This window comes from Balaenoptera ricei, chromosome 10 (assembly GCF_028023285.1).
Source record: "Balaenoptera ricei isolate mBalRic1 chromosome 10, mBalRic1.hap2, whole genome shotgun sequence".
NCBI lineage: Eukaryota > Metazoa > Chordata > Mammalia > Artiodactyla > Balaenopteridae > Balaenoptera > Balaenoptera ricei.
Genome location: NC_082648.1, coordinates 106,746,954 through 106,765,901, shown reverse-complemented (window position 1 = coordinate 106,765,901; position 18,948 = coordinate 106,746,954). Strand labels below are relative to the sequence as shown.

The following is an 18,948-nucleotide window of genomic DNA, read 5'->3' as shown; positions in this document are numbered from 1 at the left end:
GCAGGGTGGAGGGTCAGGAGGCTATTTATATCCCAGGCAAGTGTTCTCTCCGAACCACTGTCACTTTAAGTGGGAAGTAGAAGTAATCGCTCTGGCCTAGAGCTCTAGGCAGATGCTGAAATAGGGAACATTCCCCTTCACAGGTACAGCCGCCTGTGCGAACTGCACCTTCCAGGTGGAGAGAGGAAATGTGCAGTGCTGGGCAGAGTTCACCAGATCTCGGGAACTGTGGTTTCCAACTAGGGGAGCCCCGCAGTACCTAGGAAAGTCAGGGTGGGCTTCCTCGAAGAGTTGACAGCTGAGGGAGCTGTTTCAGAAGGAGGAAAGGTACCAGGCCCCAAAGAGGACCCATTTGGGGAGAGCTTCTTACGGGCCCAACACCCCAAAGGCCCCTGGTGCCGCCGCTGTCCCTGGTCCTGAGGGCTGGTCTCCGGGCCTGGCCCAGCAGTCACGCTTCTCCCAAGGGGCAGCTGGGCCCAGCCCTGGAGCCAGCCCGTGCAGGATGCCACACCAGACTGTGGAAGGGTTACCGGGAAGCGAAGCACACCGCCAAGGCCGGATGGCCTCCACGGGGGAGGGAAGCCAGGCTGACCCAGGATCCAAGGCACTTCCATCTGCCCACGGCGGACGGGCCCTATCCAACCGAATGCCTAGCTTTTATTAGGGGGTATATTCTCTTCTGATAAAAAATACCTCCCATGGTTTGTCCCTGGCTTCTTTGATTTAGAGGATTCTATCTTCATTTCTGCGGGAACACGCTGGGGGAAGAGGTGCAGGGCCCGGAGCAGGTGAGAGGAGAGAAGGGATGCACGGACCAGAGCAGGTTGAAGGGGCGTTAAACGCAGGACCCGGACTAGGCGGATGGCGGGGTGCGGGGACGGGAGGTGGACAGCGGGGAGGTGCCGGCATCTGTGCCGGCAGGGGAGGGTGCGGGGAGCGGAGTCCTGAGAGGTGGTGGCGGCCTTGGTCCGGGCAGTGCCGCGCCGAGGACCCACGCGGCGTATATTGGGGAAGTGCGTGGACCCCGGGAGGTGGGCGGTAAGTCGTTCCGCGGCATCCCCCTCCCCCCACCCCCCCACCCCGCCCCGGGAAGGCCGGTTTCCGCTCGGCCGCCGCCTCGGAGGGGCAGGAAGCCGCGCGTTCCTCTGCGGGAACCCCCTCCCCGGCCCCGCCCCGCTCTGCTCCGCCTCCGGCCTCCGGCTCGGGCTCCGCGGGGCGGGGGGCGCGGGGCGGGGCGCGGGCCGAGCTGCGGCCGCTCCGGACATGTCGGGCCCGCGCGCCGGCTTCTACCGGCAGGAGCTGAACAAGACGGTGTGGGAGGTGCCGCAGCGGCTGCAAGGGCTGCGCCCGGTGGGCTCGGGCGCCTACGGCTCCGTCTGGTAGGGGCGGGGCGGGGCAAGGGCGGGGGGACTGAGCGCGCGCCCCCTCCCCGCCCGTGCGGGGTTCCCGGCGTGGGGAGGGGCTCGCCCTGCCTCCGCCCCCGGGCCTTATGCGGATCCGAGGAATGAATGGGGGGTGGGGGCGTGAGGGAAACTTTCCTACCCGAGCCTCTCCCCGGCGGGAGAGGGGTCGTCCTCCCGCCCCTCGAACCCGGAGTGTCCCCCTCCAGGCCCGAATCCTGCGGCGTCACAGCTGGCGAAAGGGCGGGCAGGTCTCCCGGGCCCCTGGATGTCTGAGCATGCATCGGGGGTGCCCCCGGTCAAGGGCCAGGCAGCCCTGGGCTCTGGCAGATACCCCCGCCCCAGGGTGGGTAGTTCTGTTTGGAAAAGAAGAGCCCAGATTGGGGGGTGGGGGGCAAAACCCCTCACCTGAGAACGACCTCAAGCTCCCCCGTGGGTCCAGTCCACTGCCCCATTTTCCAAGGGATCTCAGACTCCGAATGGGGCTTAGGCCTGATCAGAGACGCCTACCATCCCCCCTAGGGGGCGTCTACCCCCCACCCCATTTTTGCCCCAACCAAGAGAGCTCACACCACAGCCTGCAGTTAGGCCCTGGAGCCCAGACAGGAGGGAGGGTGGGGACGGGGGAGGCCTCTGGACCTGGTGGGGTGGAGGCTGGAGGGGGCTTTGGGTGGCAAGGGGCTTGTGGACAGTCCAGGTTGCAGTTGCAGTGTTGACAGTGAGCCTGATTGTGGGTGTGGATGTTGAGAGGTGCCCCCCCAGAATCCAGAACCCGTGAAGTGCCAGGTGACTGCGGGGTCATGGGTGTGGGGAGGCAGGGCCCCTGGGGGCAGGGTGTTGCTCCAGGATCCTGCAGAAGGTTAGGAGTGGGACTTCTCAGACCCTCTTCCAAGGCCCAGCACTGGAGCCTGGAGCAGGGGTTTGGGGTCCTCTGGGCCTCAGATCTCACTCTGCCACTGGCCAGCCATCAGGAACCTCAGGCCATTCCAGCCATTCCAGCCACAGGCCTCTATCTTCATCTCTAAGACCACAAGGGCAGGAAGAGGGTGTGGGCCAATGTGTGAGTGGTCCCTGGGGGATCTGACAGAGCCCTTGCTGGAAGTGCCTTCTGGGAACTCGTAGGGATAGTCAGGCTCCCCAGGGGAGGTCTCTCTCCACCACTTAGCTCTGCAGGGCCCCCATGCCGGTGATGGGCTCCCTCCCTCCTCTGATGTCTGAGGAAGCTGGTGACCCGGTGCCAATTCCCACAGTCCTTTGTTGACTGTGCAGACACAAAAGGATCTGCTGCGCGCGCATAAGCGCGCGCGCGCGCGCACACACACACACACACACACGCGCGCGCACACCCCGTTAAGTGAAGAGCCACTCCCCTACTTCCCACCCCAGCAGTGGCTTGGATGGGGGAGGGGCTTTCCTCCACCACCGCCTGGGCCCACGAGCACCCCAGGTCCTGCAGGAGCTGCTCCCTGGGCCGCGTGGGCGTGGGAGGTGGGCTGAGGCTCCACTCACTCTGGAGGGAGGCTGGATCCTGGAGACGGGAGATCAAGTGGGAGGGAAGGGGCGAGCAGCAGCCAGAGGGAACACTGGGCGAAGGCATCCCTTCCCGAGGGGCAGCGGGGCCACTGGACGACCCAGCCACTTGTGTTTGAGGATGATGCCCGTGAGTGTGGCATCTCCTGTGAAGAGTAGCTGGGTGTGGGGCTTGCGGGTCTGGACCTCAGGGGAGTGGGGTTGCACGAGGGGAGATGTTCTGTGGGTCCAGGCACCACCCTCTGCTGGGTATTTCCTACTGTCCAGTTTCTCGTTGTGAAAAACAATGATGGAATAAACCCCTTTGGTCAGGTTTTCCTCCATATTTTGAATATTTGGGGGCTTTGGAGGTGACTCTGGAACCCCCTCAGGGGGCCTCCCAGACCCCCTGGCCTATGGGGGAGCTGGAGGACTGCCTGCTGTCTGCCGCTGGCTGTTTCCCTGGGCTGTTATTTCCACCCTGAGCTGGGGGCAAGAGTCACTGGGGCCAGGAGACAGGAGAAATCCAGGTCCTGCCCTGGGCTGCCAGGTGGGCTGGGAAGGCTGGGGGTCAGAGGGCAGGGTGGAGGGTGAGCTGACTCTGGAGGAAGGTGCAGGACCCCAGGAGGGAGGGGAGAGGCTTGGAGGGAGTGTTCAGACCGCCTCCTGGTGCCGGAGGCCTTCTGGCCTGTGGGGACCGCGCGATGGAGGCTCGGCCTCACAGGCCGCCTTGCAGCTCGGCCTATGACACGCGGCTGCGCCAGAGGGTGGCGGTGAAGAAGCTGTCGCGCCCCTTCCAGTCGCTGATCCACGCGCGGAGGACGTACCGCGAGCTGCGGCTGCTCAAGCACCTGAAGCACGAGAACGTGAGCCGGGGGCGGCCGGGCCGGGGGTCGGGGCGCCCGCGGGCCGCCGAGCCCTGACTGCCCTCTGCACCCAGGTCATCGGGCTGCTGGACGTGTTCACGCCGGCCACCTCCCTCGAGGACTTCAGCGAAGTGTGAGCGGCCGCGGCGGGGAGGGCGCGGGGTCGGGGTGGGGACTCTGTGCTGATCTGTGCCGCTACCCAGGTACCTGGTGACCACGCTGATGGGCGCCGACCTGAACAACATCGTCAAGTGCCAGGCGCTGAGCGACGAGCACGTTCAGTTCCTCGTGTACCAGCTGCTGCGCGGGCTGAAGGTGGGCGGGGAAGCGGGGGGCGGGCGGGGGCGCAGGGGGCAGAACCTGACGCCCCCGCCGTCTCCCCCTCGCAGTACATCCACTCGGCGGGGATCATCCACCGGGTAGGTGCCGCGCGCGAGGGGGGGCGCGTGGGGCTCCTGCGGCGGCGGCTTTGCCTGCGCTCACGCCGCGCCCGCCCTGCAGGACCTGAAGCCCAGCAACTTGGCCGTGAACGAGGACTGCGAGCTGCGGGTGAGCGGCTGGGGGAGGGGCTGGCGGGTCGGCCGGCGGGGAGGCGGGGCCCCGGAGGCGCTGACAAGCCTGGGGGTGCCTCTAGATCCTGGACTTCGGGCTCGCGCGCCAGGCGGACGAGGAGATGACTGGCTACGTGGCCACGCGCTGGTACCGGGCCCCTGAGATCATGCTGAACTGGATGCACTACAACCAGACAGGTGACGTCAGCCCGCGTGGGGCCGCCCCGTGGGGCCGGCGGGCCTGGGGAGGGGGTGGGGCCGGGGCCCAGAGGCCAAGGACCCCGGGGGGCAGGCCAGGTGTGGGACCTGCGTTCACAAACAGACCTTCAGAAAGGCAGAGCACGGTGGGTCCTGGGCTGACGCTTCCCCCGGCCCAGGGTTGTGTCTGGAGAGGAGGGGCTGCTGGCTTTGGGCCTGAGCGTGAGCGCAGGGCCACTGGGCTGGCGCAGTGCAGCCAACCCCCGGCTCTCTGAGGAGGGACTTGGGGTGGGCAGACTGATGGAGGCGCCTCCTCCCACAGTGGACATCTGGTCTGTGGGCTGCATCATGGCCGAGCTGCTCCAGGGAAAGGCCCTCTTCCCAGGAAATGACTGTATCCTTGGCGCAGGTTAGGGGTGAGCCAGGGTCTGCTGCTGCGCGGTGGGGGTCGAGGGGGGTGGGCTCTGCCCCACTCCGTGCCACCTTGGGCTCACTGTCCCCAGCGGCAGGAGAGCAGGTTCTGGGCAGTGACCCAACGTCTGGGGTTTGGGGTCCCGGGGAGAGTCCATGCTTGGCCGTTGGGCATTTCCTGAGCCAGGCAGACATCGACCAGCTGAAGCGCATCATGGAGGTGGTGGGCACACCCAGCCCTGAGGTTCTGGCAAAGATATCCTCAGAACATGTGAGTCATCGGTCACCAGCCCCCTCTGCTGACCAACCACTCCCCCGCCCGCACTCTGGAGGAAGGGGCGCTGTGGGAATAGATGGGGCACCACGGGGGGAGCATGGGTCACAGTGGAATAGACCCCAAGGCAGGCGCTGACCCCTTCAGGGGGAAACAGGTGAACTGCGGAGACATTCCGGGCATGAGGGACGGTGAGGGTAAAACCTTGGCGCCTGCAGTGTCCCGGCCATGCACAGTGGAGTGGCACCAGGCCTGTGACCTGCAGGCACGTAGGGGCAGGCAAGGTGCTGGAGCCGCCACATCCAGAGTGGGGAGGTCTCCGGTCCGCGTGTGCCCTTGCCCAGGCCTGCTGGAGTGACTGAGTCTGGGGGCTTCTCCTGGCAAGCCTCTGCCGGGCTTAGGGCCACGGGAGGCGGGCGTTGAACAGCCCCCTCAGGCCCTTGCGCTGTGCTCCTAGGCCCGGACCTACATCCAGTCCCTGCCCCACATGCCCCAGAAGGACCTCAGGAGCCTCTTCCGTGGAGCTAACCCCCTGGGTGAGGATGGGGCCTAGGTCCGGGCTGGGCTCCACGTCTAGCCCTGGCTGTGGAGCTGACCACCCCCGCACCCCGCCCCTCGGCAGCTGTGGACCTCCTGGGACGGATGCTGGTACTGGACAGCGACCAGAGGGTCAGTGCAGCCGAGGCCCTGGCCCACGCCTACTTCAGCCAGTACCACGACCCCGAGGATGAGCCCGAGGCCGAGCCCTACGACGAAAGCGTTGAGGCCAAGGAGCGCACGGTGGAGGAGTGGAAGGGTGGGCCTGAGGGCTGCATCCCCCAGAGGCTGGGCGCTGCCTGTTTTCTGCAGAAAGTGCTCCAGTTCCTCTTGAGAGTGGTCTGAGCGAGGCAACAACACGGCCCCCCAGCCCCGCTCTAGGGGGGGCAGGTAGAGCTGGGGTTGGGTGTGTCCAGCAGAGGCTTGGGGGCAGCACGGGGCAGGCCCAGGAAGGGGCCCATGGGCCGAGGCTGCTCTCAGAGGGTGGTGGGCCTGGGCTGCTGAAGGCCTGAGCTCACCCTTCACCCTCCCCTCGCAGAGCTCACCTACCAGGAAGTCCTCAGCTTCAAGCCCCCAGAGCCACCGCAGCCGCCTGGCAGCCTGGACGTTAAGCAGTGAGGGGAATGCGGCTCGCCAGCTGCACTCGGACCCGAGGAGGGGCCTGAGCCCGCCTGCCCTCCCTCCTCGGCCTGCCAGACTTCCACGAGGGGCACCTCCCAACACCACTGCGGCCAGCAGCGCCCACCCCTGGCCTGGGACCCTTGTCTACACGCCGCTCCTTGTGGGAAGCCTGCACGTGTGTGAGCCATGGGTGTAGGAGTCTGGATAGAGCATCCTGGACTTCCTTGGTCCTCCTACCCCCTCCCAGCAACCTGGGTCTCTATTGGGACCTCGCTATGGGGGACCTGGGTGCCATAAGAGCTCCCCCCTGGGGAGTGTGTCTGTTTCCAGATCTCCTGGCTCGCAGAGGGCTGTCTGTGGGGGGTGGTGCCTTGGGGCCGGAGCCTCCTGGAGACAAAGGAAGGGGTCTCGATGGTCAGAGCTGCTCAGCCTGGAAGTGGGGGGCTACCCTGGAAAGTGCTGAGACTCAAAGGATCTTCCATGGGGGTGGCAGAGTGGGGACAGCTGCCTGGAGCCATGTGTTCACCTATGCTGTGTGGCACATATATGCTCCTGGAATTCACATGTCAAAGCAGATGCAGGCGCATGTGAACCTGAGGGCACCTGAGGGCCAGTGGCCATGACCAGCAGGAGGCCCAAGTTGGGGTGGCTCTACTCTTGCCTCCCCTCCCCTCAGTTCCTGGTGTGGGCGGGGAGGGGGCATTGCTGAGATCCTGCTGGGCAGCATGCAACGGGCTCAGGTGGCCGTGGGCAGCCATGTGAGCAAAAGCCCCCTGCTCCTTGGGTGTGAGGGCTGCAGCAGGGTTCTGAGGCATGAGGGCACCGTGCCAGCTGGGGGGCTGGCAGGCATGGGGGCCTCCAGCCTTGAGGACACAGATGCCGATGTGGACCCGGATCCTGGACCTTGGCCAGAGCTGATGAAGAAATCTCTGCCCACTCTACCTCTGCCCACCCTCTGGCCCTGCAGCCCGGCGCTGGGGTGCTCAAGTCTGTGGGTCAGCCCTTGTCCTCTTCCCGCCTTCCAGAGTGGAGCTGACCTAGCGACCTCTGGGACAGGGCCCTGCTCCAGGCGTGTGGGAGGTGTGGGTCCTCCGTCAAGGGGCGTCTGTCAGGTGGTGACCTCTCACCTTGCAGGACCAGGGAGGTCTGAATGCCAAGTGCCTGCCCCAGGGTTTCGCAATAAAGTTCCCCTCTCACTCGGCTTGTGTCTCCGGCTCTAGGTCCTGCTCCCTCGCTGCCCCCACTGCCTGGAGAGGGTGGCCATATCCCCCTGGTCCCTGGTCAGAGCAGCCATCTTCACCCTCCCTGCTCCCTGAGGGCCAGTGGGATCTGAGTTGGACAGGGCGTGATGTCCACCAGCAATCAACCCGCTGCCCTCAGAGGTTCATTGGGCAGGATCTGGCCCAGATCCAGACCTGCCCCTTCACTCAGTGGTCAGGGAGGACACGGGTGGGGGCTGTTGAGGTCTCTGGGAGCAAAGGCCTGCCCTTCCCCAGGGTCAGGGAGACAGCTTTCCTTTCCTTCCTTGTTAAGGGGAAAGAGGGCTGCTTCAGCCTTCGGGACACACACTGAGCTACCAGCCCCTGCTGCTCACTGCAGCTCAGGCTGGGAAGGCAGGGTAGCCCCAGGATAGGGACCTTCTATGCCTTTGCCCTAGGCCCTGGGGGTGGGGGTGGGGATCATCTGGGAGCTGGGCCTGCAGAGGCCTGGTCAGTGTGGGTGCTGGTCCTCAGGTCTCGGAGAACCCCTGGAGACCAGGCTGGGCCAAGTCCTGTGGGGGGGGGCGGGGATGGGAGCAGAACTGGGACATGCCCCATCTGGGAGTCTGGCCTGATGCAGGACCCTTCTGGACCCCTGGACCCCATCACAGGGAGTAAGGAGGCCAGCAGGGGGCTTCCTGGAGGAGACAGGTGGAGTGCCACAGGCAGCCCAGGGCATGAAGGGCACGGGGATGGGTGGTTGTGGCTCCAGTGACAGCAGGCTGCCCCCACTGACAAGCCTGCAACTCCTCAGCACCCCGATCAGATCACCGCGCAGCCCAGCTGTAAAGCTGCTCTGGCCAGGCCGGAGCTGCTGAGCTGCTGATTCATGGCACAGGGCACAGAGGGCGGGGCAGGGGGCCCTGGGGATCTTATTACCCCACTCTCAGGTCTGGGCCACGGGGCTGGGGGCTCTGTCGTCCAGTGGCATCTGGTCCAGGATGGGGCCAGACCCATGAAATGATGATGCCCCCACCTAAGGGTAAGGGGGCACCCACCGAGAGAGCCCCAGTAGGGCCCCCCTTCACCCCTGGGGTCAGGCACACCTCCCTGGAGAGAGTGGAGAGGCTCGGGCTGGGCTTTGAAGAGCAAACCTGAGGGCCTCCGCTGGGCAGGGGTGGGACAGGCAGAGGGACGAGCAAATCTCTGGAGCAGTCTCCACCCAGACGGGGGCAGCGAGGAGCAGCCTTCAGAGCACAGGGGCCCAGGGGGACCTACAAAGCCCACCCTCTCTGCTTCCGGCTTGGGAGGCAGCCTGAGTTTGGGAGACAGAATCAACTTCTTCACTGGGAGAGGGGGATGGAGGCAAGATAGGGGCCGGGGAACCCCGTACTGGGGGGTGGATGGGTCAGCCCCAGGGTGAGGGCGTCCTGGGGGCGGGGAGTTGGAAGTGGGCGGGGCTGGTGGACAGTGGTTTGCGGTTGGGGGTAGCAGTGGACAAGCTCAGGCTGCCAGGACGGGCCAGCGCCCTGGGGGCGCGGTCGTGAGGAGGAGGCGCGAGCCCCACGGCGCCCCGCTGACACAGCCTCCACTCGGGTCCGCGTAGTTCATCCCGAGTGCGGAGTGCGGAGGCGGGCCGGGGTCTCGGGCGCCGCGTCTGGGTCTAGGCTGGGACAGAGCTGCGGGGCGGCGCTCCCCTCCCCCAGCCTTCGGCCTCCCCGGCGGCGGCCGCCGCCTCAAGTTTCCGGAGGGGCCGAAGGGCGGAAGGGGCGTCACGTGCGCGCGGCCCGGGGGCCGGTTGGTCCGCCCGCAGGGGAGGGGCCGCGCGCTACCCGGGCGGGGGCTGGGCTCGGGCCGGGGTCGGCGGCTCCGGAGAGCCCGGACGCGAAAGCCGGCAGCAGGGTGCCACGGCGGCGGCGCGGAGCCGGCTCTGCCCGCGCGGTGGCCCGGGGTGCGCGCCAGGTCGTCTCACGGATCCCGGGTCCCCGGCCCTCGAGGCGAAGCGCCCGCGGGGTCCGCGGCGGGGGCGGTGCCCGGCCAGCCATGAGCTCTCCGCAGCTAGCCCGCAAGGGCTTTTACCGCCAAGAGGTGACCAAGACGGCCTGGGAGGTGCGCGCCGTGTACCAGGACCTGCAGCCCGTGGGCTCGGGCGCCTATGGCGCCGTGTGGTGAGCACAGGCCGGGCGGGGTGGCCGGGGGCGGGGTGGCCCGGGCCTCCCGCTAAGCGGTGCGCCCCGCAGCTCGGCGGTGGACAGCCGCACGGGCGCCAAGGTGGCCATAAAGAAGCTGTACCGGCCCTTCCAGTCCGAGCTGTTCGCCAAGCGCGCCTACCGCGAGCTGCGCCTGCTCAAGCACATGCGCCATGAGAACGTGAGTCGCGCAGCCCCCAGCTCCGGGCCCGGCGTCCATCACCTCACCTCTGCTCATCTCCCTCCTCCCCCCAAATCCTGCCCCGAAGACCCGGTCCCTTCTACCCAGCCCCTGGGCTTGCTCCCCTGGGTGGCGGGGCGGGCGGAGGCGAGGGGTCAGGCAGTGTCCCCGGGGGTGGGGGTCACAGTGGTGAGGGCCGAGCCCCGCCTCGTGCTAAGAGAGCTGCTTCCCCGGGGTCTAGTCCGCTCCGCCTGGGCCAGTCCCGGGAAGGACTTAGCTCTTTGGCGTCTTCCCGGAGCCGCATCTGGCTCCTCGGCCCAGGGTCTGGTCAGGGGACGGCCACTTGCCCAGGCCGAGGGGATCCTCCAGGTCTCACTCCAAACCCTGCCTCCAGCCAGGAGCCCCGAGGTGAGAGGGGACCTCAAGTGGGAGGAGCGGTTTTCCTGGAAGCGGCACTTAGCTTCTCTCGCGGGCATCCCCCTGCCGCCCCACCCGACCCCCCTCCTCCAGCCCCTCTCCTGACCCCACTCCGCCTCCTGAGCCTCAGCAGCCCCTCAGCGTCCGGGTGCCGCCGCCTCCCTCCAGCGCTGCCTTTCACAAACCCCTTTTTCTGGAGGAAGTAGGCTCTGGGAGGCTGAGGTCCCAGTCCTGCCCCTTCTGTGCCCGCTTCAGGCCTCCTCCCCCTCCCCCCAGTCCAGGCCGCCCTCTGCGCTGCGGAGGCCCAGAAGCCTCCACCAACCTGGTGGACCCCGTTTAACTTCCGGGATTCTTGCTAAATCCTCCTCCCGATGCCCGGGCCTCACCTGCCTCCAGGCCCCTCTCTGGACGTCCCACTGTTCCCTCCTCCCGCCCGCCCACGTCTCTGGCCCTGGTGGCTGCGTTGGTCATCTAGCTGTCCCTCCACCTAGTGTCCACTCTCACCTCACTCCGGTTTGTCTCCGTATAGCAGCCAGGGGACACATTCAGCATCACACCGATTTAAACTCTTCCGCTGTGGCTCCTAGGATTAAAGCAAGCCTTCACCTGGTGTCGAGGGCGTGCTTGGGTTTTCTTCGGCTTCTTTTTGGCTGCTCCCTGGCCTGGTCCTCGGCCACCTGGCCTCTCTCCCCGTATTCCTCAAGCGCTCCGAGTGTTCTGCCTCCTGCCCGGCCACCATTCGCATGACCTCTGCCAGGTGTCCCCCTGCCAGCACATCCACCTGTCCCTCCAGCCACTCTGATGTGCAGGCCTCCTGGGGTCCCTGGAGGCCCTGTCACCAGAAGCCCCAGGTGCCAGTTGTCACATTACCTGTCTGCTGTCCATCACCCCCGACCAGAGGGCTGCGGGGCCGGGTCTGGCTGTCGGTTTGGTCATAGTGCTGCCTGCCTGGATTTCTCTGGCAGAGGCATGGCCCCTGGAAGGGCCTGCTAGATACTGGCTGTCCCCACACTGTTCCTGGGTCTTCAGTGGGGATAGGAAGAGTGGGAGGAAGGGCCAAGGGGCTGGAGCTCCTTGGATGGCTGGGAGCTGACCCAGACTTGGGGCTGCCCCTCCCCCAAAGTATCCCGGCTGTCACCATCCAAAAATAGCCCTTGTTTATGGGCATGTGTGCCAGGGCAGGGTTGAGCTGCCAGTGGGCAGAGCTGGGCCCTGTGGGCAGCGGGGGGAGACCAGGACAGCTGCAGGGGCCTTTCCTGCCCAGAGCAGGGTGTGCCCTCCGCTGTATCTGTGTCCCCAGCCCACCTGGTGCTGTGGCCTCCTCCCCAGGTAATTGGGCTGCTGGATGTGTTCACACCCAATGAGACCCTGGATGATTTCACAGACTTGTGAGTGCCGGCCTGGGGCTGGCCGGGCAGAGCAGGTGGTGTCGGGTGGCTCTTGGGTGTCTGCTTCAGGTGTGGGGTTGGCAGGTGGGCCGCTTGAGGCAGGCCTTGCCTTGCAGCCTGGATGGGGGTCAGGTGCACACTGCCCACCTGCTCACCACACCACCGTCCACCCCCTGCCGCATGCCCCGGGGACCCACGGTGCTGGTACCACTGGGTGGATCTGGGCCTCCTCCTCCAGTGCTGGAGGTGTGAGCCTTGTACCTGAGCGTTTGTTAGTGGGTCCCGTGCTCTGGAAGCTTGGCGCTAAGGGTGTGGCCTGTAACTGGAGCTGCTGACCTTTGCTGGCGGGCAGGGGGGACCCAGTGCTGCCCTGCGCCTGCCCGGGTGGCCACCCCTGGCCTCACACTGCTGTTGGCCGAGAGCCAGGGGCCTGGCCCGGGAAGGGCGGGGCAGGACAGGCTCCTCGTTGCCTGACCTGGCAGAGGTCAAGGACTCGTGCTGGCAGGGTGTCCTGGCGGGGTGCTAAGCATCCCTCCCTGTGTCTCCGTCCACCTGCCCAGCCTGCCCCTCTGACCCAGATGTCCTGCTGTCACACCCCTGCCCGCAGGCACTTCCCTCCTTTCTCTCGCCCCCTCCCCTGCCTATGAGCCTTTGTCTCCCAGCCCCTAGGCCACCCTTCAGGAGTCCCCAAAGCACAGTCCGACCTGCCTGGCATCGCAGGGCCCGGTGGGTGGTCGGAGGGTAGAGCCCAGTGCAGTGCTGTGGGAGGTGGGGACCGGGTGCTGCGGGGTGACAGGGTCTTCCAGGGCCTGAGCCCAGGCCCACGGGCGTGACCCCGGCTGTCTGGCCCCTCCCTGACCCCGCAGTTACCTGGTGATGCCGTTCATGGGCACCGACCTGGGGAAGCTCATGAAGCACGAGAAGCTGAGTGAGGACCGGATCCAGTTCCTCGTCTACCAGATGCTCAAGGGGCTGAAGGTGGGGACGTGGGGGGGCCGCCAGAGTGGGTGGGGTCCCCCTAGGCAGGGCCGGGGCTCTGACGTTCCTGCGCACTGACCGCTGCTGACCCCTCTGTGTCCCCACAGTACATCCACGCTGCTGGCATCATCCACAGGGTGAGTCCTGGCCACGGTGGGCGCTTCCCCTGGCTGTGGGCGCGCGAGGGGCTCCACCTTTGGAGCTTCCTGTCTCACCCGCGAGGGGGCACCCTGCCTGCACACAGCCTGGGGGCTGTGCACCTCCACCCTTCCTGGAAGGGCTGCGGGGTGGCCCGGCCTAGCCCGATGCTCGCACATTCAGTAGCTGCCCGGGCCCGGGCGCTTGCGCCCTGGCGGGCGGGGCTGCACGGCCACCTTTCTTCTGTTCCCAGGACCTGAAGCCTGGCAACCTGGCCGTGAACGAGGACTGTGAGCTGAAGGTGTGTGTGGGGTTGGGGGCTCGGGGCCCCCCCAACACCTGCCCATCGGCCCGCTGGCCCCTTGGCCCTCAGGCCTGGAGGTGGACTGGCCCAGGCCCAGGCGGAGGGACAGACCACAGCCATCCAGGCAGTGGCCGAGCAGCTGATGGGCAGATGGGCCCTGGGGAGGCACTGGGTGAGGTGGCACGGGGCACACTCCCATACCTGCTTGAGGGGAAGGGCAGGTGGTGTCCCCAGCTCCCCGTACCTGAGTCAGGGCAGGGCTGAGCAGGCCTTCCCAAAATCGCTGGCTAGGGCCCGGCGGTTCGCAGGGAGTGGAGGAGCAGGGGCGGGAGAGCCCCCTGGGGTGCCTGTTCTAAGGGTCAGGGGCAGGCATGGTCGGTTGGGCTGGGTGCACTGGCTGTGGGGAGGAACCCACAGGGAGGCTTAGGGGTACCTGGCTGCGACCTCGGGCCCCAGAGGGTTGGCACGAGGCCCCGGTGTGCCCAGTCCCCTTGGGGTCTTCTGGACCACGGCTGGCCCACCCACTCCCCAGGGACTGCTTTGCCCCACCTTCTGATTCTGGCTGTAGATCCTGGACTTTGGCCTGGCCCGGCAGGCAGATAGCGAGATGACTGGATACGTGGTGACCCGGTGGTACCGGGCGCCTGAGGTCATCTTGAATTGGATGCACTACACACAGACGGGTGAGGAGCTGCCCGGAGATGCGGCCCCGCGGCACCAGCTTCCTAGCCCCCCCCTGCCCGAGCTGCTCTGCGGGGAGGCTGCTGAGCTGGGCCGGGGCTGGGCAGGGCGTGGTAGGCTCGATGGCTCCTGGGCCCATGCCCCCCTCCACTGCCCCCACTCCCGCGTCTGTGTGTGCCCCCCTCCCCAGCCCACAGGGCCCTGATGGAGGGGCTTCTGTCTCAGTGGACATCTGGTCAGTGGGCTGCATCATGGCTGAGATGATCACAGGGAAGACGCTCTTCAAAGGCAGCGACCGTATCCTACACCTGGAGCCGGGTGCGGGGGAGGCTTGCCCTACACCTGCGGGGAGCAGGCCAGGCACACTGCCCAGGCTGGGTGGGTAGGTGAGCTCTGCTCTCTGGCCCTGCACTGTGCTCCTGACCTCAGCCAAGACCTAGACCAGCTGAAGGAGATCATGAAGGTGACGGGGACGCCTCCCCCTGAGTTCGTGCAGAGGCTGCAGAGTGCCGAGGTCAGTCGGGAGCCGGGCGTGAGCTGGAGGCCTGGGTCTGGGCCTGGGGGCCGGCGCCTCACCCTTTCTTCCCACACAGGCTCAGAACTACATGAAGGGCCTCCCTGAGCTACAGAAAAAGGATTTTGCCTCCATCCTGACCAACGCGAGCCCTCTGGGTAGGGTGGGACTGCGGTGGGCATGGGGTCAGTGACATGGGTACTGGGGCCTGGGACCCTCCCCTCGGCCTGGCCTGATCTGCCCTTCCCCCAGCCGTGAACCTCCTGGAGAAAATGCTGGTGCTGGATGCGGAGCGGCGGGTGACGGCGGCCAAGGCGCTGACCCACCCCTACTTCGAGTCGCTGCACGACACCGAGGACGAGCCCAAGGCCCAAAAGTACGATGAATCCTTTGATGACGTGGACCGCATGCTGGACGAGTGGAAGCGTGAGTGGGGGGCTCTGGGCAGGGCCTGTGGCTGGACCCCACCAGCCCCGTGCAGGTGGCCAGGGCTCAGAGTCCTGGGTACCCCCACCCTGGGATGCAGGTTAGGTGAGGAACACAGTGGAGGTCGGGGCAGCTGGGCTTCCGGGCCAAGGCCACCTGAGCACTTGGCCTCTCCCAGCCCCCAGGCCTGCCAGCGTGCCTCCGCATGTCTAGGCCAGAGGCCGGGCTACCCCGGAGGCCCTCAGCACCCACTCCCCCAGGCCTCTGCTCATACCTCTTGAATCTTCTGGCCTGTGTGCCCCTTTCAGGACCCCTCCTACCTAGACAGCTGCACTCCCCTCTCGTCCTGCCAGCAGGATCAGGTCCACTCCAGGCAGCCCATAGCACCTCCCCCTTCCTCACTACCCCTCGCCCGTCCCCTCTAGCCCCACTGAGCACTTCAGACCTCCCTTTACCTGTGCTCTGCATCTCCAGGCTTTGCATTGGCCTGGAGACCAAGGGCCCCTCTCTTCATCTCTGAGGGCTCCCAGCACCTGCTCAGCCTGAGGCTGGGCTCGGACGGCCTGCCCAGTCCCCGGGCCTCCCTCTGCTTGGGCCCTGACGTCCCATGCTGGAACGGGCCTTGTCTAGCTCCACTCCGGCATGGCAGGCGTCTTCTCTCGGTGGCTGCGGGACCCGCCTGGGGGAGCAGGGACGTCTGAGGGCAGCAGTTAGCGCCGACGGAGCTGTGGCACTGGTCGCCACTGTCCTAGACCCCGTCCTGGCTGTGCCTCAGACCTGGGGCCGTGGTCCTGGATGTGGGGGATAGGGGTGGGGCTGGACGGGTTGTGCTTCTCAAACCACATTCTTCAGGGTCATCGGGGAGCCCCAGCAGGGGCTCTGCCCTTATCCGTGCTGTGTTTTGTGCTTGTAAGTTCTCTGTTGCTAGAAAGATAACAAGAAAACCGAAAACCATGGGCCACAGGATCCTCTCTGCGGTCTCCGCCACAAACTGTAGTGAGAGCTTTTGCTTTTACTACAGACCATGGTGGACACGTGGTCTGTTTGTGGTTGAGCCCCTGGTCAGGAATGCAAACTCATCACCTCCTGTTTCCCCGGGAAAAGCCAGCTTTACAGCAAGGACCTCTCCACACAAACCTTCCCTGTGTGGATGGGCCCCCGCACCAGGGTTAGATGAGGGCCTGGGAGGCACCCCACGGGGTAGGAATACAACTGTGCCGTGTGCTGTGCAAACCACACAGACCACCTGCTCTAAAGGCACAGTCCTTCCTGAACTGGGCTTGTGGAGTACCAGTGGTCCCCCAAACGGGCGTTCCCGTGGCCAGGTGAGCGTGGGCACCCTGGGGTAGGTGGCGCGGAACTGTCCTTTTGCAGGCTGCTCAGAGGGGAGGCGGAGCAGCACCCCCCTTCCTTTGGGACGGCTTGCTCTGGGCATGGTGCAGGGGACATGAGCACTGGTGAGGAAGCTGGATGCTGCAGGTGGTTGGTGGGAATTCCACACTCGTTTATAAATTTATTTATTTATGTATTTCTGGCTGCATTGGGTCTTCGTTGTTGGGTCTTAGTTGCTGCGCGTGGGCTTTCTCTAGTTGCGGCGAGCGGGGGCTACCCTTCGTTGCAGTGCGAGGGCTTCTCATTGCAGAGCTTGGGCTCTGGGCGCGCGGGCTTCAGTAGTTGTGGCACGTGGGCTCAGTAGTTGTGGCTCACGGGCTCTAGAGCGCAGGCTCAATAGTTGTGGCGCATGGGCTTAGTTGCTCCGCAGCACGTGGGATCTTCCCGGACCAGCAGTCAAACCCATGTCCCCTGCGTTGGCAGGCGGATTCTCAACCACTGTGCCACCAGGGAAGTCCCCACACTCGTTTAAACCTTTATAGATGTTCTGGATCCAGAAGCTGGGGTGTGCCCTGGTGGGACCCTGAGCAAGTCCACTCATGTGAACACGTGGGTTTACATTCCTCAGATGTCCTCTGTTCACTGAGGCACGCTGTGGAGCCAAGGCCACCCTAGGGGCCGTGGGTGTGGGTTACAGGAGCCCTGTGAGGGTGGACAGTCCCTGTGGATGGACACAGGTGGACTTGCACATGTGGGACAAAGGAGCCCACCTGGTGCCTGAACCCCAGCGGTGATCTCTGACCCTGTTATTTTGGGGGGCGGGTGGGCCCCCTAGTTCAGTGACTAACAGCCTGTGCTCTGGGCCTCCTCTCTCCGCCCCCGCCCCAAGTGGAATCTCATGGGACTTATCGCTGGTCCCCGCGAGCACCAATGAGCTAGGCCCAGTGCTTCGTCTTGGTCACTGGCGTCCCTCCTTGGTGCGCACTGTGGAGCTGTCTTAACAGGTGATGGGCCCCTTCTCCCATGACTCTGTCCCTCTCACCCTGCCCCAGGTGTCACATATAGAGAGGTGCTCAGCTTCAAGCCTCCCCGACAGCTGGGGGCCAAGGTCTCCAAGGAGACGGCCCTGTGAATACCCCTGGGCTCGGGGCCTGGAAGGGAGATCCTGTTTGCCACTGGGACCTTGGCTGGGGCTTGCATCCCAGGAGTCCCCTCGTTCCATGGAACCTCTTCTGGAAGCCTGTTCCCCTGCTCTCAGACCCCACCTCAGCCTAACCTTGGAGGAGCATCTGGACTTTCTGGACAGGACGCCCCCCTGACCTGGGGCTGGGCTCTGACCCCCTGAGCAGTGGTCCCCTCCCCCAGGGTGCAGCAGAAGCCTAAGAACCTGTGGGGTGGGATGGGGTTTGGGGTCAAAGCCTAGTCTCTGACCCTGCCTGCTCTGGACTGTGCTGAAAAGGAAGGACGGGAGGGTGCAGAGCACTGACTCAGGGACACGTCTCCTGGGGGCGTTGGTGTGGACGCTCCTGCGCCACCCCCCTTAAATGTACATTGGCCACACGGCTGGAGGAAATAAACCCTTTTGTAGCTCCCACTCTGCTTCACTTCCTGATTCCTGGGCTGGATCTCCACCTTTAGGCTTCTGTATGGAGTAAGGGGGCTGGCCTGGGAGCCTCGGCCCCGTCTTGAGCCACTGGGCCTGGGCACCTCCTCCCTCCCAGGTCACAAAGCTGGTGCCCACCTACCCCCAACCCCCCGTCCTGTGCCAGTGAGCCCCAAGTCTGGAGCCCCCCACATTAGGGCTTGGCCCTGCCTCTCTTGTGGTGTGGCCTTCCTCTAAGCTAAGACCCTGGACTCAGACCCAGGGCAGGGCCTGATGGGGGTGAGGGGGTTAGGGTCCAACTTGGGTCTCAGTCCCAGGTGTTTGGGCTCCCTGCGCTCTCCAAGGCCAGGTTCTTGGGGAGGTGGGGTCACGCTAGACACCTCCAGGCACCTCAGGTGTCTCTGAGACGCCTGTGCCTTAGAAGGGTGGTTTCTGTGCTCTCTTTCCTGCGCCTCCCCCGGCCATGCCCCACCGCCATTGGCGAGCCCGCGGAGCCCTCTGCCGGCCATTCGACATCTCCGAGGACTGGCAGCTGGGTCAGGGGCCACTCTAGGGCTCCTGCGCCCGCCCTTGCTTCTCTCACCTGGCCCCCGGCAGGCGCGCCCAAAGCGGGGCCAGGCCGTCACCCTTCTCCCGGCATGGGGCTCAGATGGACGCGCCCAGTTGGTCCAGCCGAATACGGTCAGACGAGTTGCCAGAGTGGATACACGCCTCCTCTGCCCAGGGGCCCTCCCGCGCCTCTGACGGAGCCCCGCCCAGGCCCTCCGCTCTCAGCGATCCAGGCGGGGCGGTCTGGCGCAGGCCCCGCCTTCGCGGCCACGTGCCCAGGACGGCCAATCAGCACGCCGTTTTCCAGCCGCCGTGATTGGCTCAGGGGCGGGCACGTCTTCCCAGAGCCCCGCAGGCCGCCGGCTACCCGCGCCAGCAGGTAGCTTGGCCAGGACGGTGGCGATCCACGCGGGGCTGCTTGCCGCGGGCAGCGAGGCCCTGTCAGGGCCTCCCTCTGCATCCATCCCACCTTGGGGATCGCCCCCGAACGGCCGGGGCGACCAGAGAACGGGACTGGGGCACGCCCGCCCCAGGGCCCCACCTCCTAGATTTCAGGGCCTCTGCTCACGTCCCGCCTCCAAGAGACCCGCCTCCAGGGCTCCGCCTACAAGACCCGGGACCCCACCCGCGGCGGCCCCGCCTCCAAGATGCCCGCCTTCCCAGACGCCCCCCCAGGAACCGC

General features: G+C 65.9%; 2 protein-coding genes across 13 annotated transcripts; both read left to right on the top strand.

Moving 5' to 3' along the window:
* Positions 1 to 1,206: 1,206 nt before the first annotated feature.
* MAPK11 (mitogen-activated protein kinase 11) lies at positions 1,207 to 7,568 on the top strand. 7 transcript variants are annotated; one of them, XM_059937245.1, is made up of 12 exons: positions 1,214 to 1,379; positions 3,634 to 3,775; positions 3,850 to 3,908; positions 3,979 to 4,090; positions 4,165 to 4,194; positions 4,277 to 4,324; positions 4,410 to 4,524; positions 4,847 to 4,918; positions 5,127 to 5,206; positions 5,667 to 5,745; positions 5,832 to 6,005; positions 6,285 to 6,462. In XM_059937245.1, exons 1-12 carry the CDS (start codon positions 1,264 to 1,266, stop codon positions 6,362 to 6,364), a joined length of 1,107 nt encoding a protein of 368 aa, XP_059793228.1. In that variant the 5' UTR covers positions 1,214 to 1,263; the 3' UTR covers positions 6,365 to 6,462. The 7 variants fall into 7 exon arrangements, 6 of the variants coding, with proteins under 6 accessions (XP_059793229.1, XP_059793228.1, XP_059793226.1 ...); XM_059937247.1 differs by having other exon boundaries at positions 1,215 to 1,379; positions 3,646 to 3,775; XR_009505479.1 differs by lacking the exon at positions 5,667 to 5,745 and having other exon boundaries at positions 1,207 to 1,379; positions 5,832 to 6,136; positions 6,285 to 6,368.
* Positions 7,569 to 9,037: 1,469 nt separating this feature from the next.
* Positions 9,038 to 17,708, top strand: MAPK12 (mitogen-activated protein kinase 12). 6 transcript variants are annotated; one of them, XM_059937238.1, is made up of 12 exons: positions 9,038 to 9,734; positions 9,807 to 9,936; positions 11,683 to 11,741; positions 12,608 to 12,719; positions 12,827 to 12,856; positions 13,111 to 13,158; positions 13,730 to 13,844; positions 14,068 to 14,139; positions 14,277 to 14,356; positions 14,436 to 14,514; positions 14,609 to 14,782; positions 15,257 to 16,310. In XM_059937238.1, exons 1-12 carry the CDS (start codon positions 9,610 to 9,612, stop codon positions 15,481 to 15,483), a joined length of 1,251 nt encoding a protein of 416 aa, XP_059793221.1. In that variant the 5' UTR covers positions 9,038 to 9,609; the 3' UTR covers positions 15,484 to 16,310. The 6 variants fall into 6 exon arrangements, with proteins under 6 accessions (XP_059793221.1, XP_059793220.1, XP_059793222.1 ...); XM_059937241.1 differs by lacking the exon at positions 15,257 to 16,310 and adding an exon at positions 17,167 to 17,708 and having other exon boundaries at positions 9,041 to 9,734; XM_059937237.1 differs by lacking the exon at positions 15,257 to 16,310 and having other exon boundaries at positions 14,283 to 14,356; positions 14,609 to 15,250.
* Positions 17,709 to 18,948: the final 1,240 nt, after the last annotated feature.

Bases quoted from the DNA above. Each gene is read 5' to 3' on its own strand.
- MAPK11 (XM_059937243.1), top strand. From the start codon at position 1,264: ATGTCGGGCCCGCGCGCCGGCTTCTACCGGCAGGAGCTGAACAAGACG. The intron at 4,325-4,409 runs GTGAGCGGCTGG...GGGTGCCTCTAG, and splicing joins ACGAGGACTGCGAGCTGCGG to ATCCTGGACTTCGGGCTCGC. The intron at 6,006-6,284 runs GTGGGCCTGAGG...CTCCCCTCGCAG, and splicing joins CACGGTGGAGGAGTGGAAGG to AGCTCACCTACCAGGAAGTC.
- MAPK12 (XM_059937236.1), top strand. From the start codon at position 9,610: ATGAGCTCTCCGCAGCTAGCCCGCAAGGGCTTTTACCGCCAAGAGGTG. The intron at 9,937-11,682 runs GTGAGTCGCGCA...CCTCCTCCCCAG, and splicing joins AGCACATGCGCCATGAGAAC to GTAATTGGGCTGCTGGATGT. The intron at 14,515-14,608 runs GTAGGGTGGGAC...CCCTTCCCCCAG, and splicing joins GACCAACGCGAGCCCTCTGG to CCGTGAACCTCCTGGAGAAA.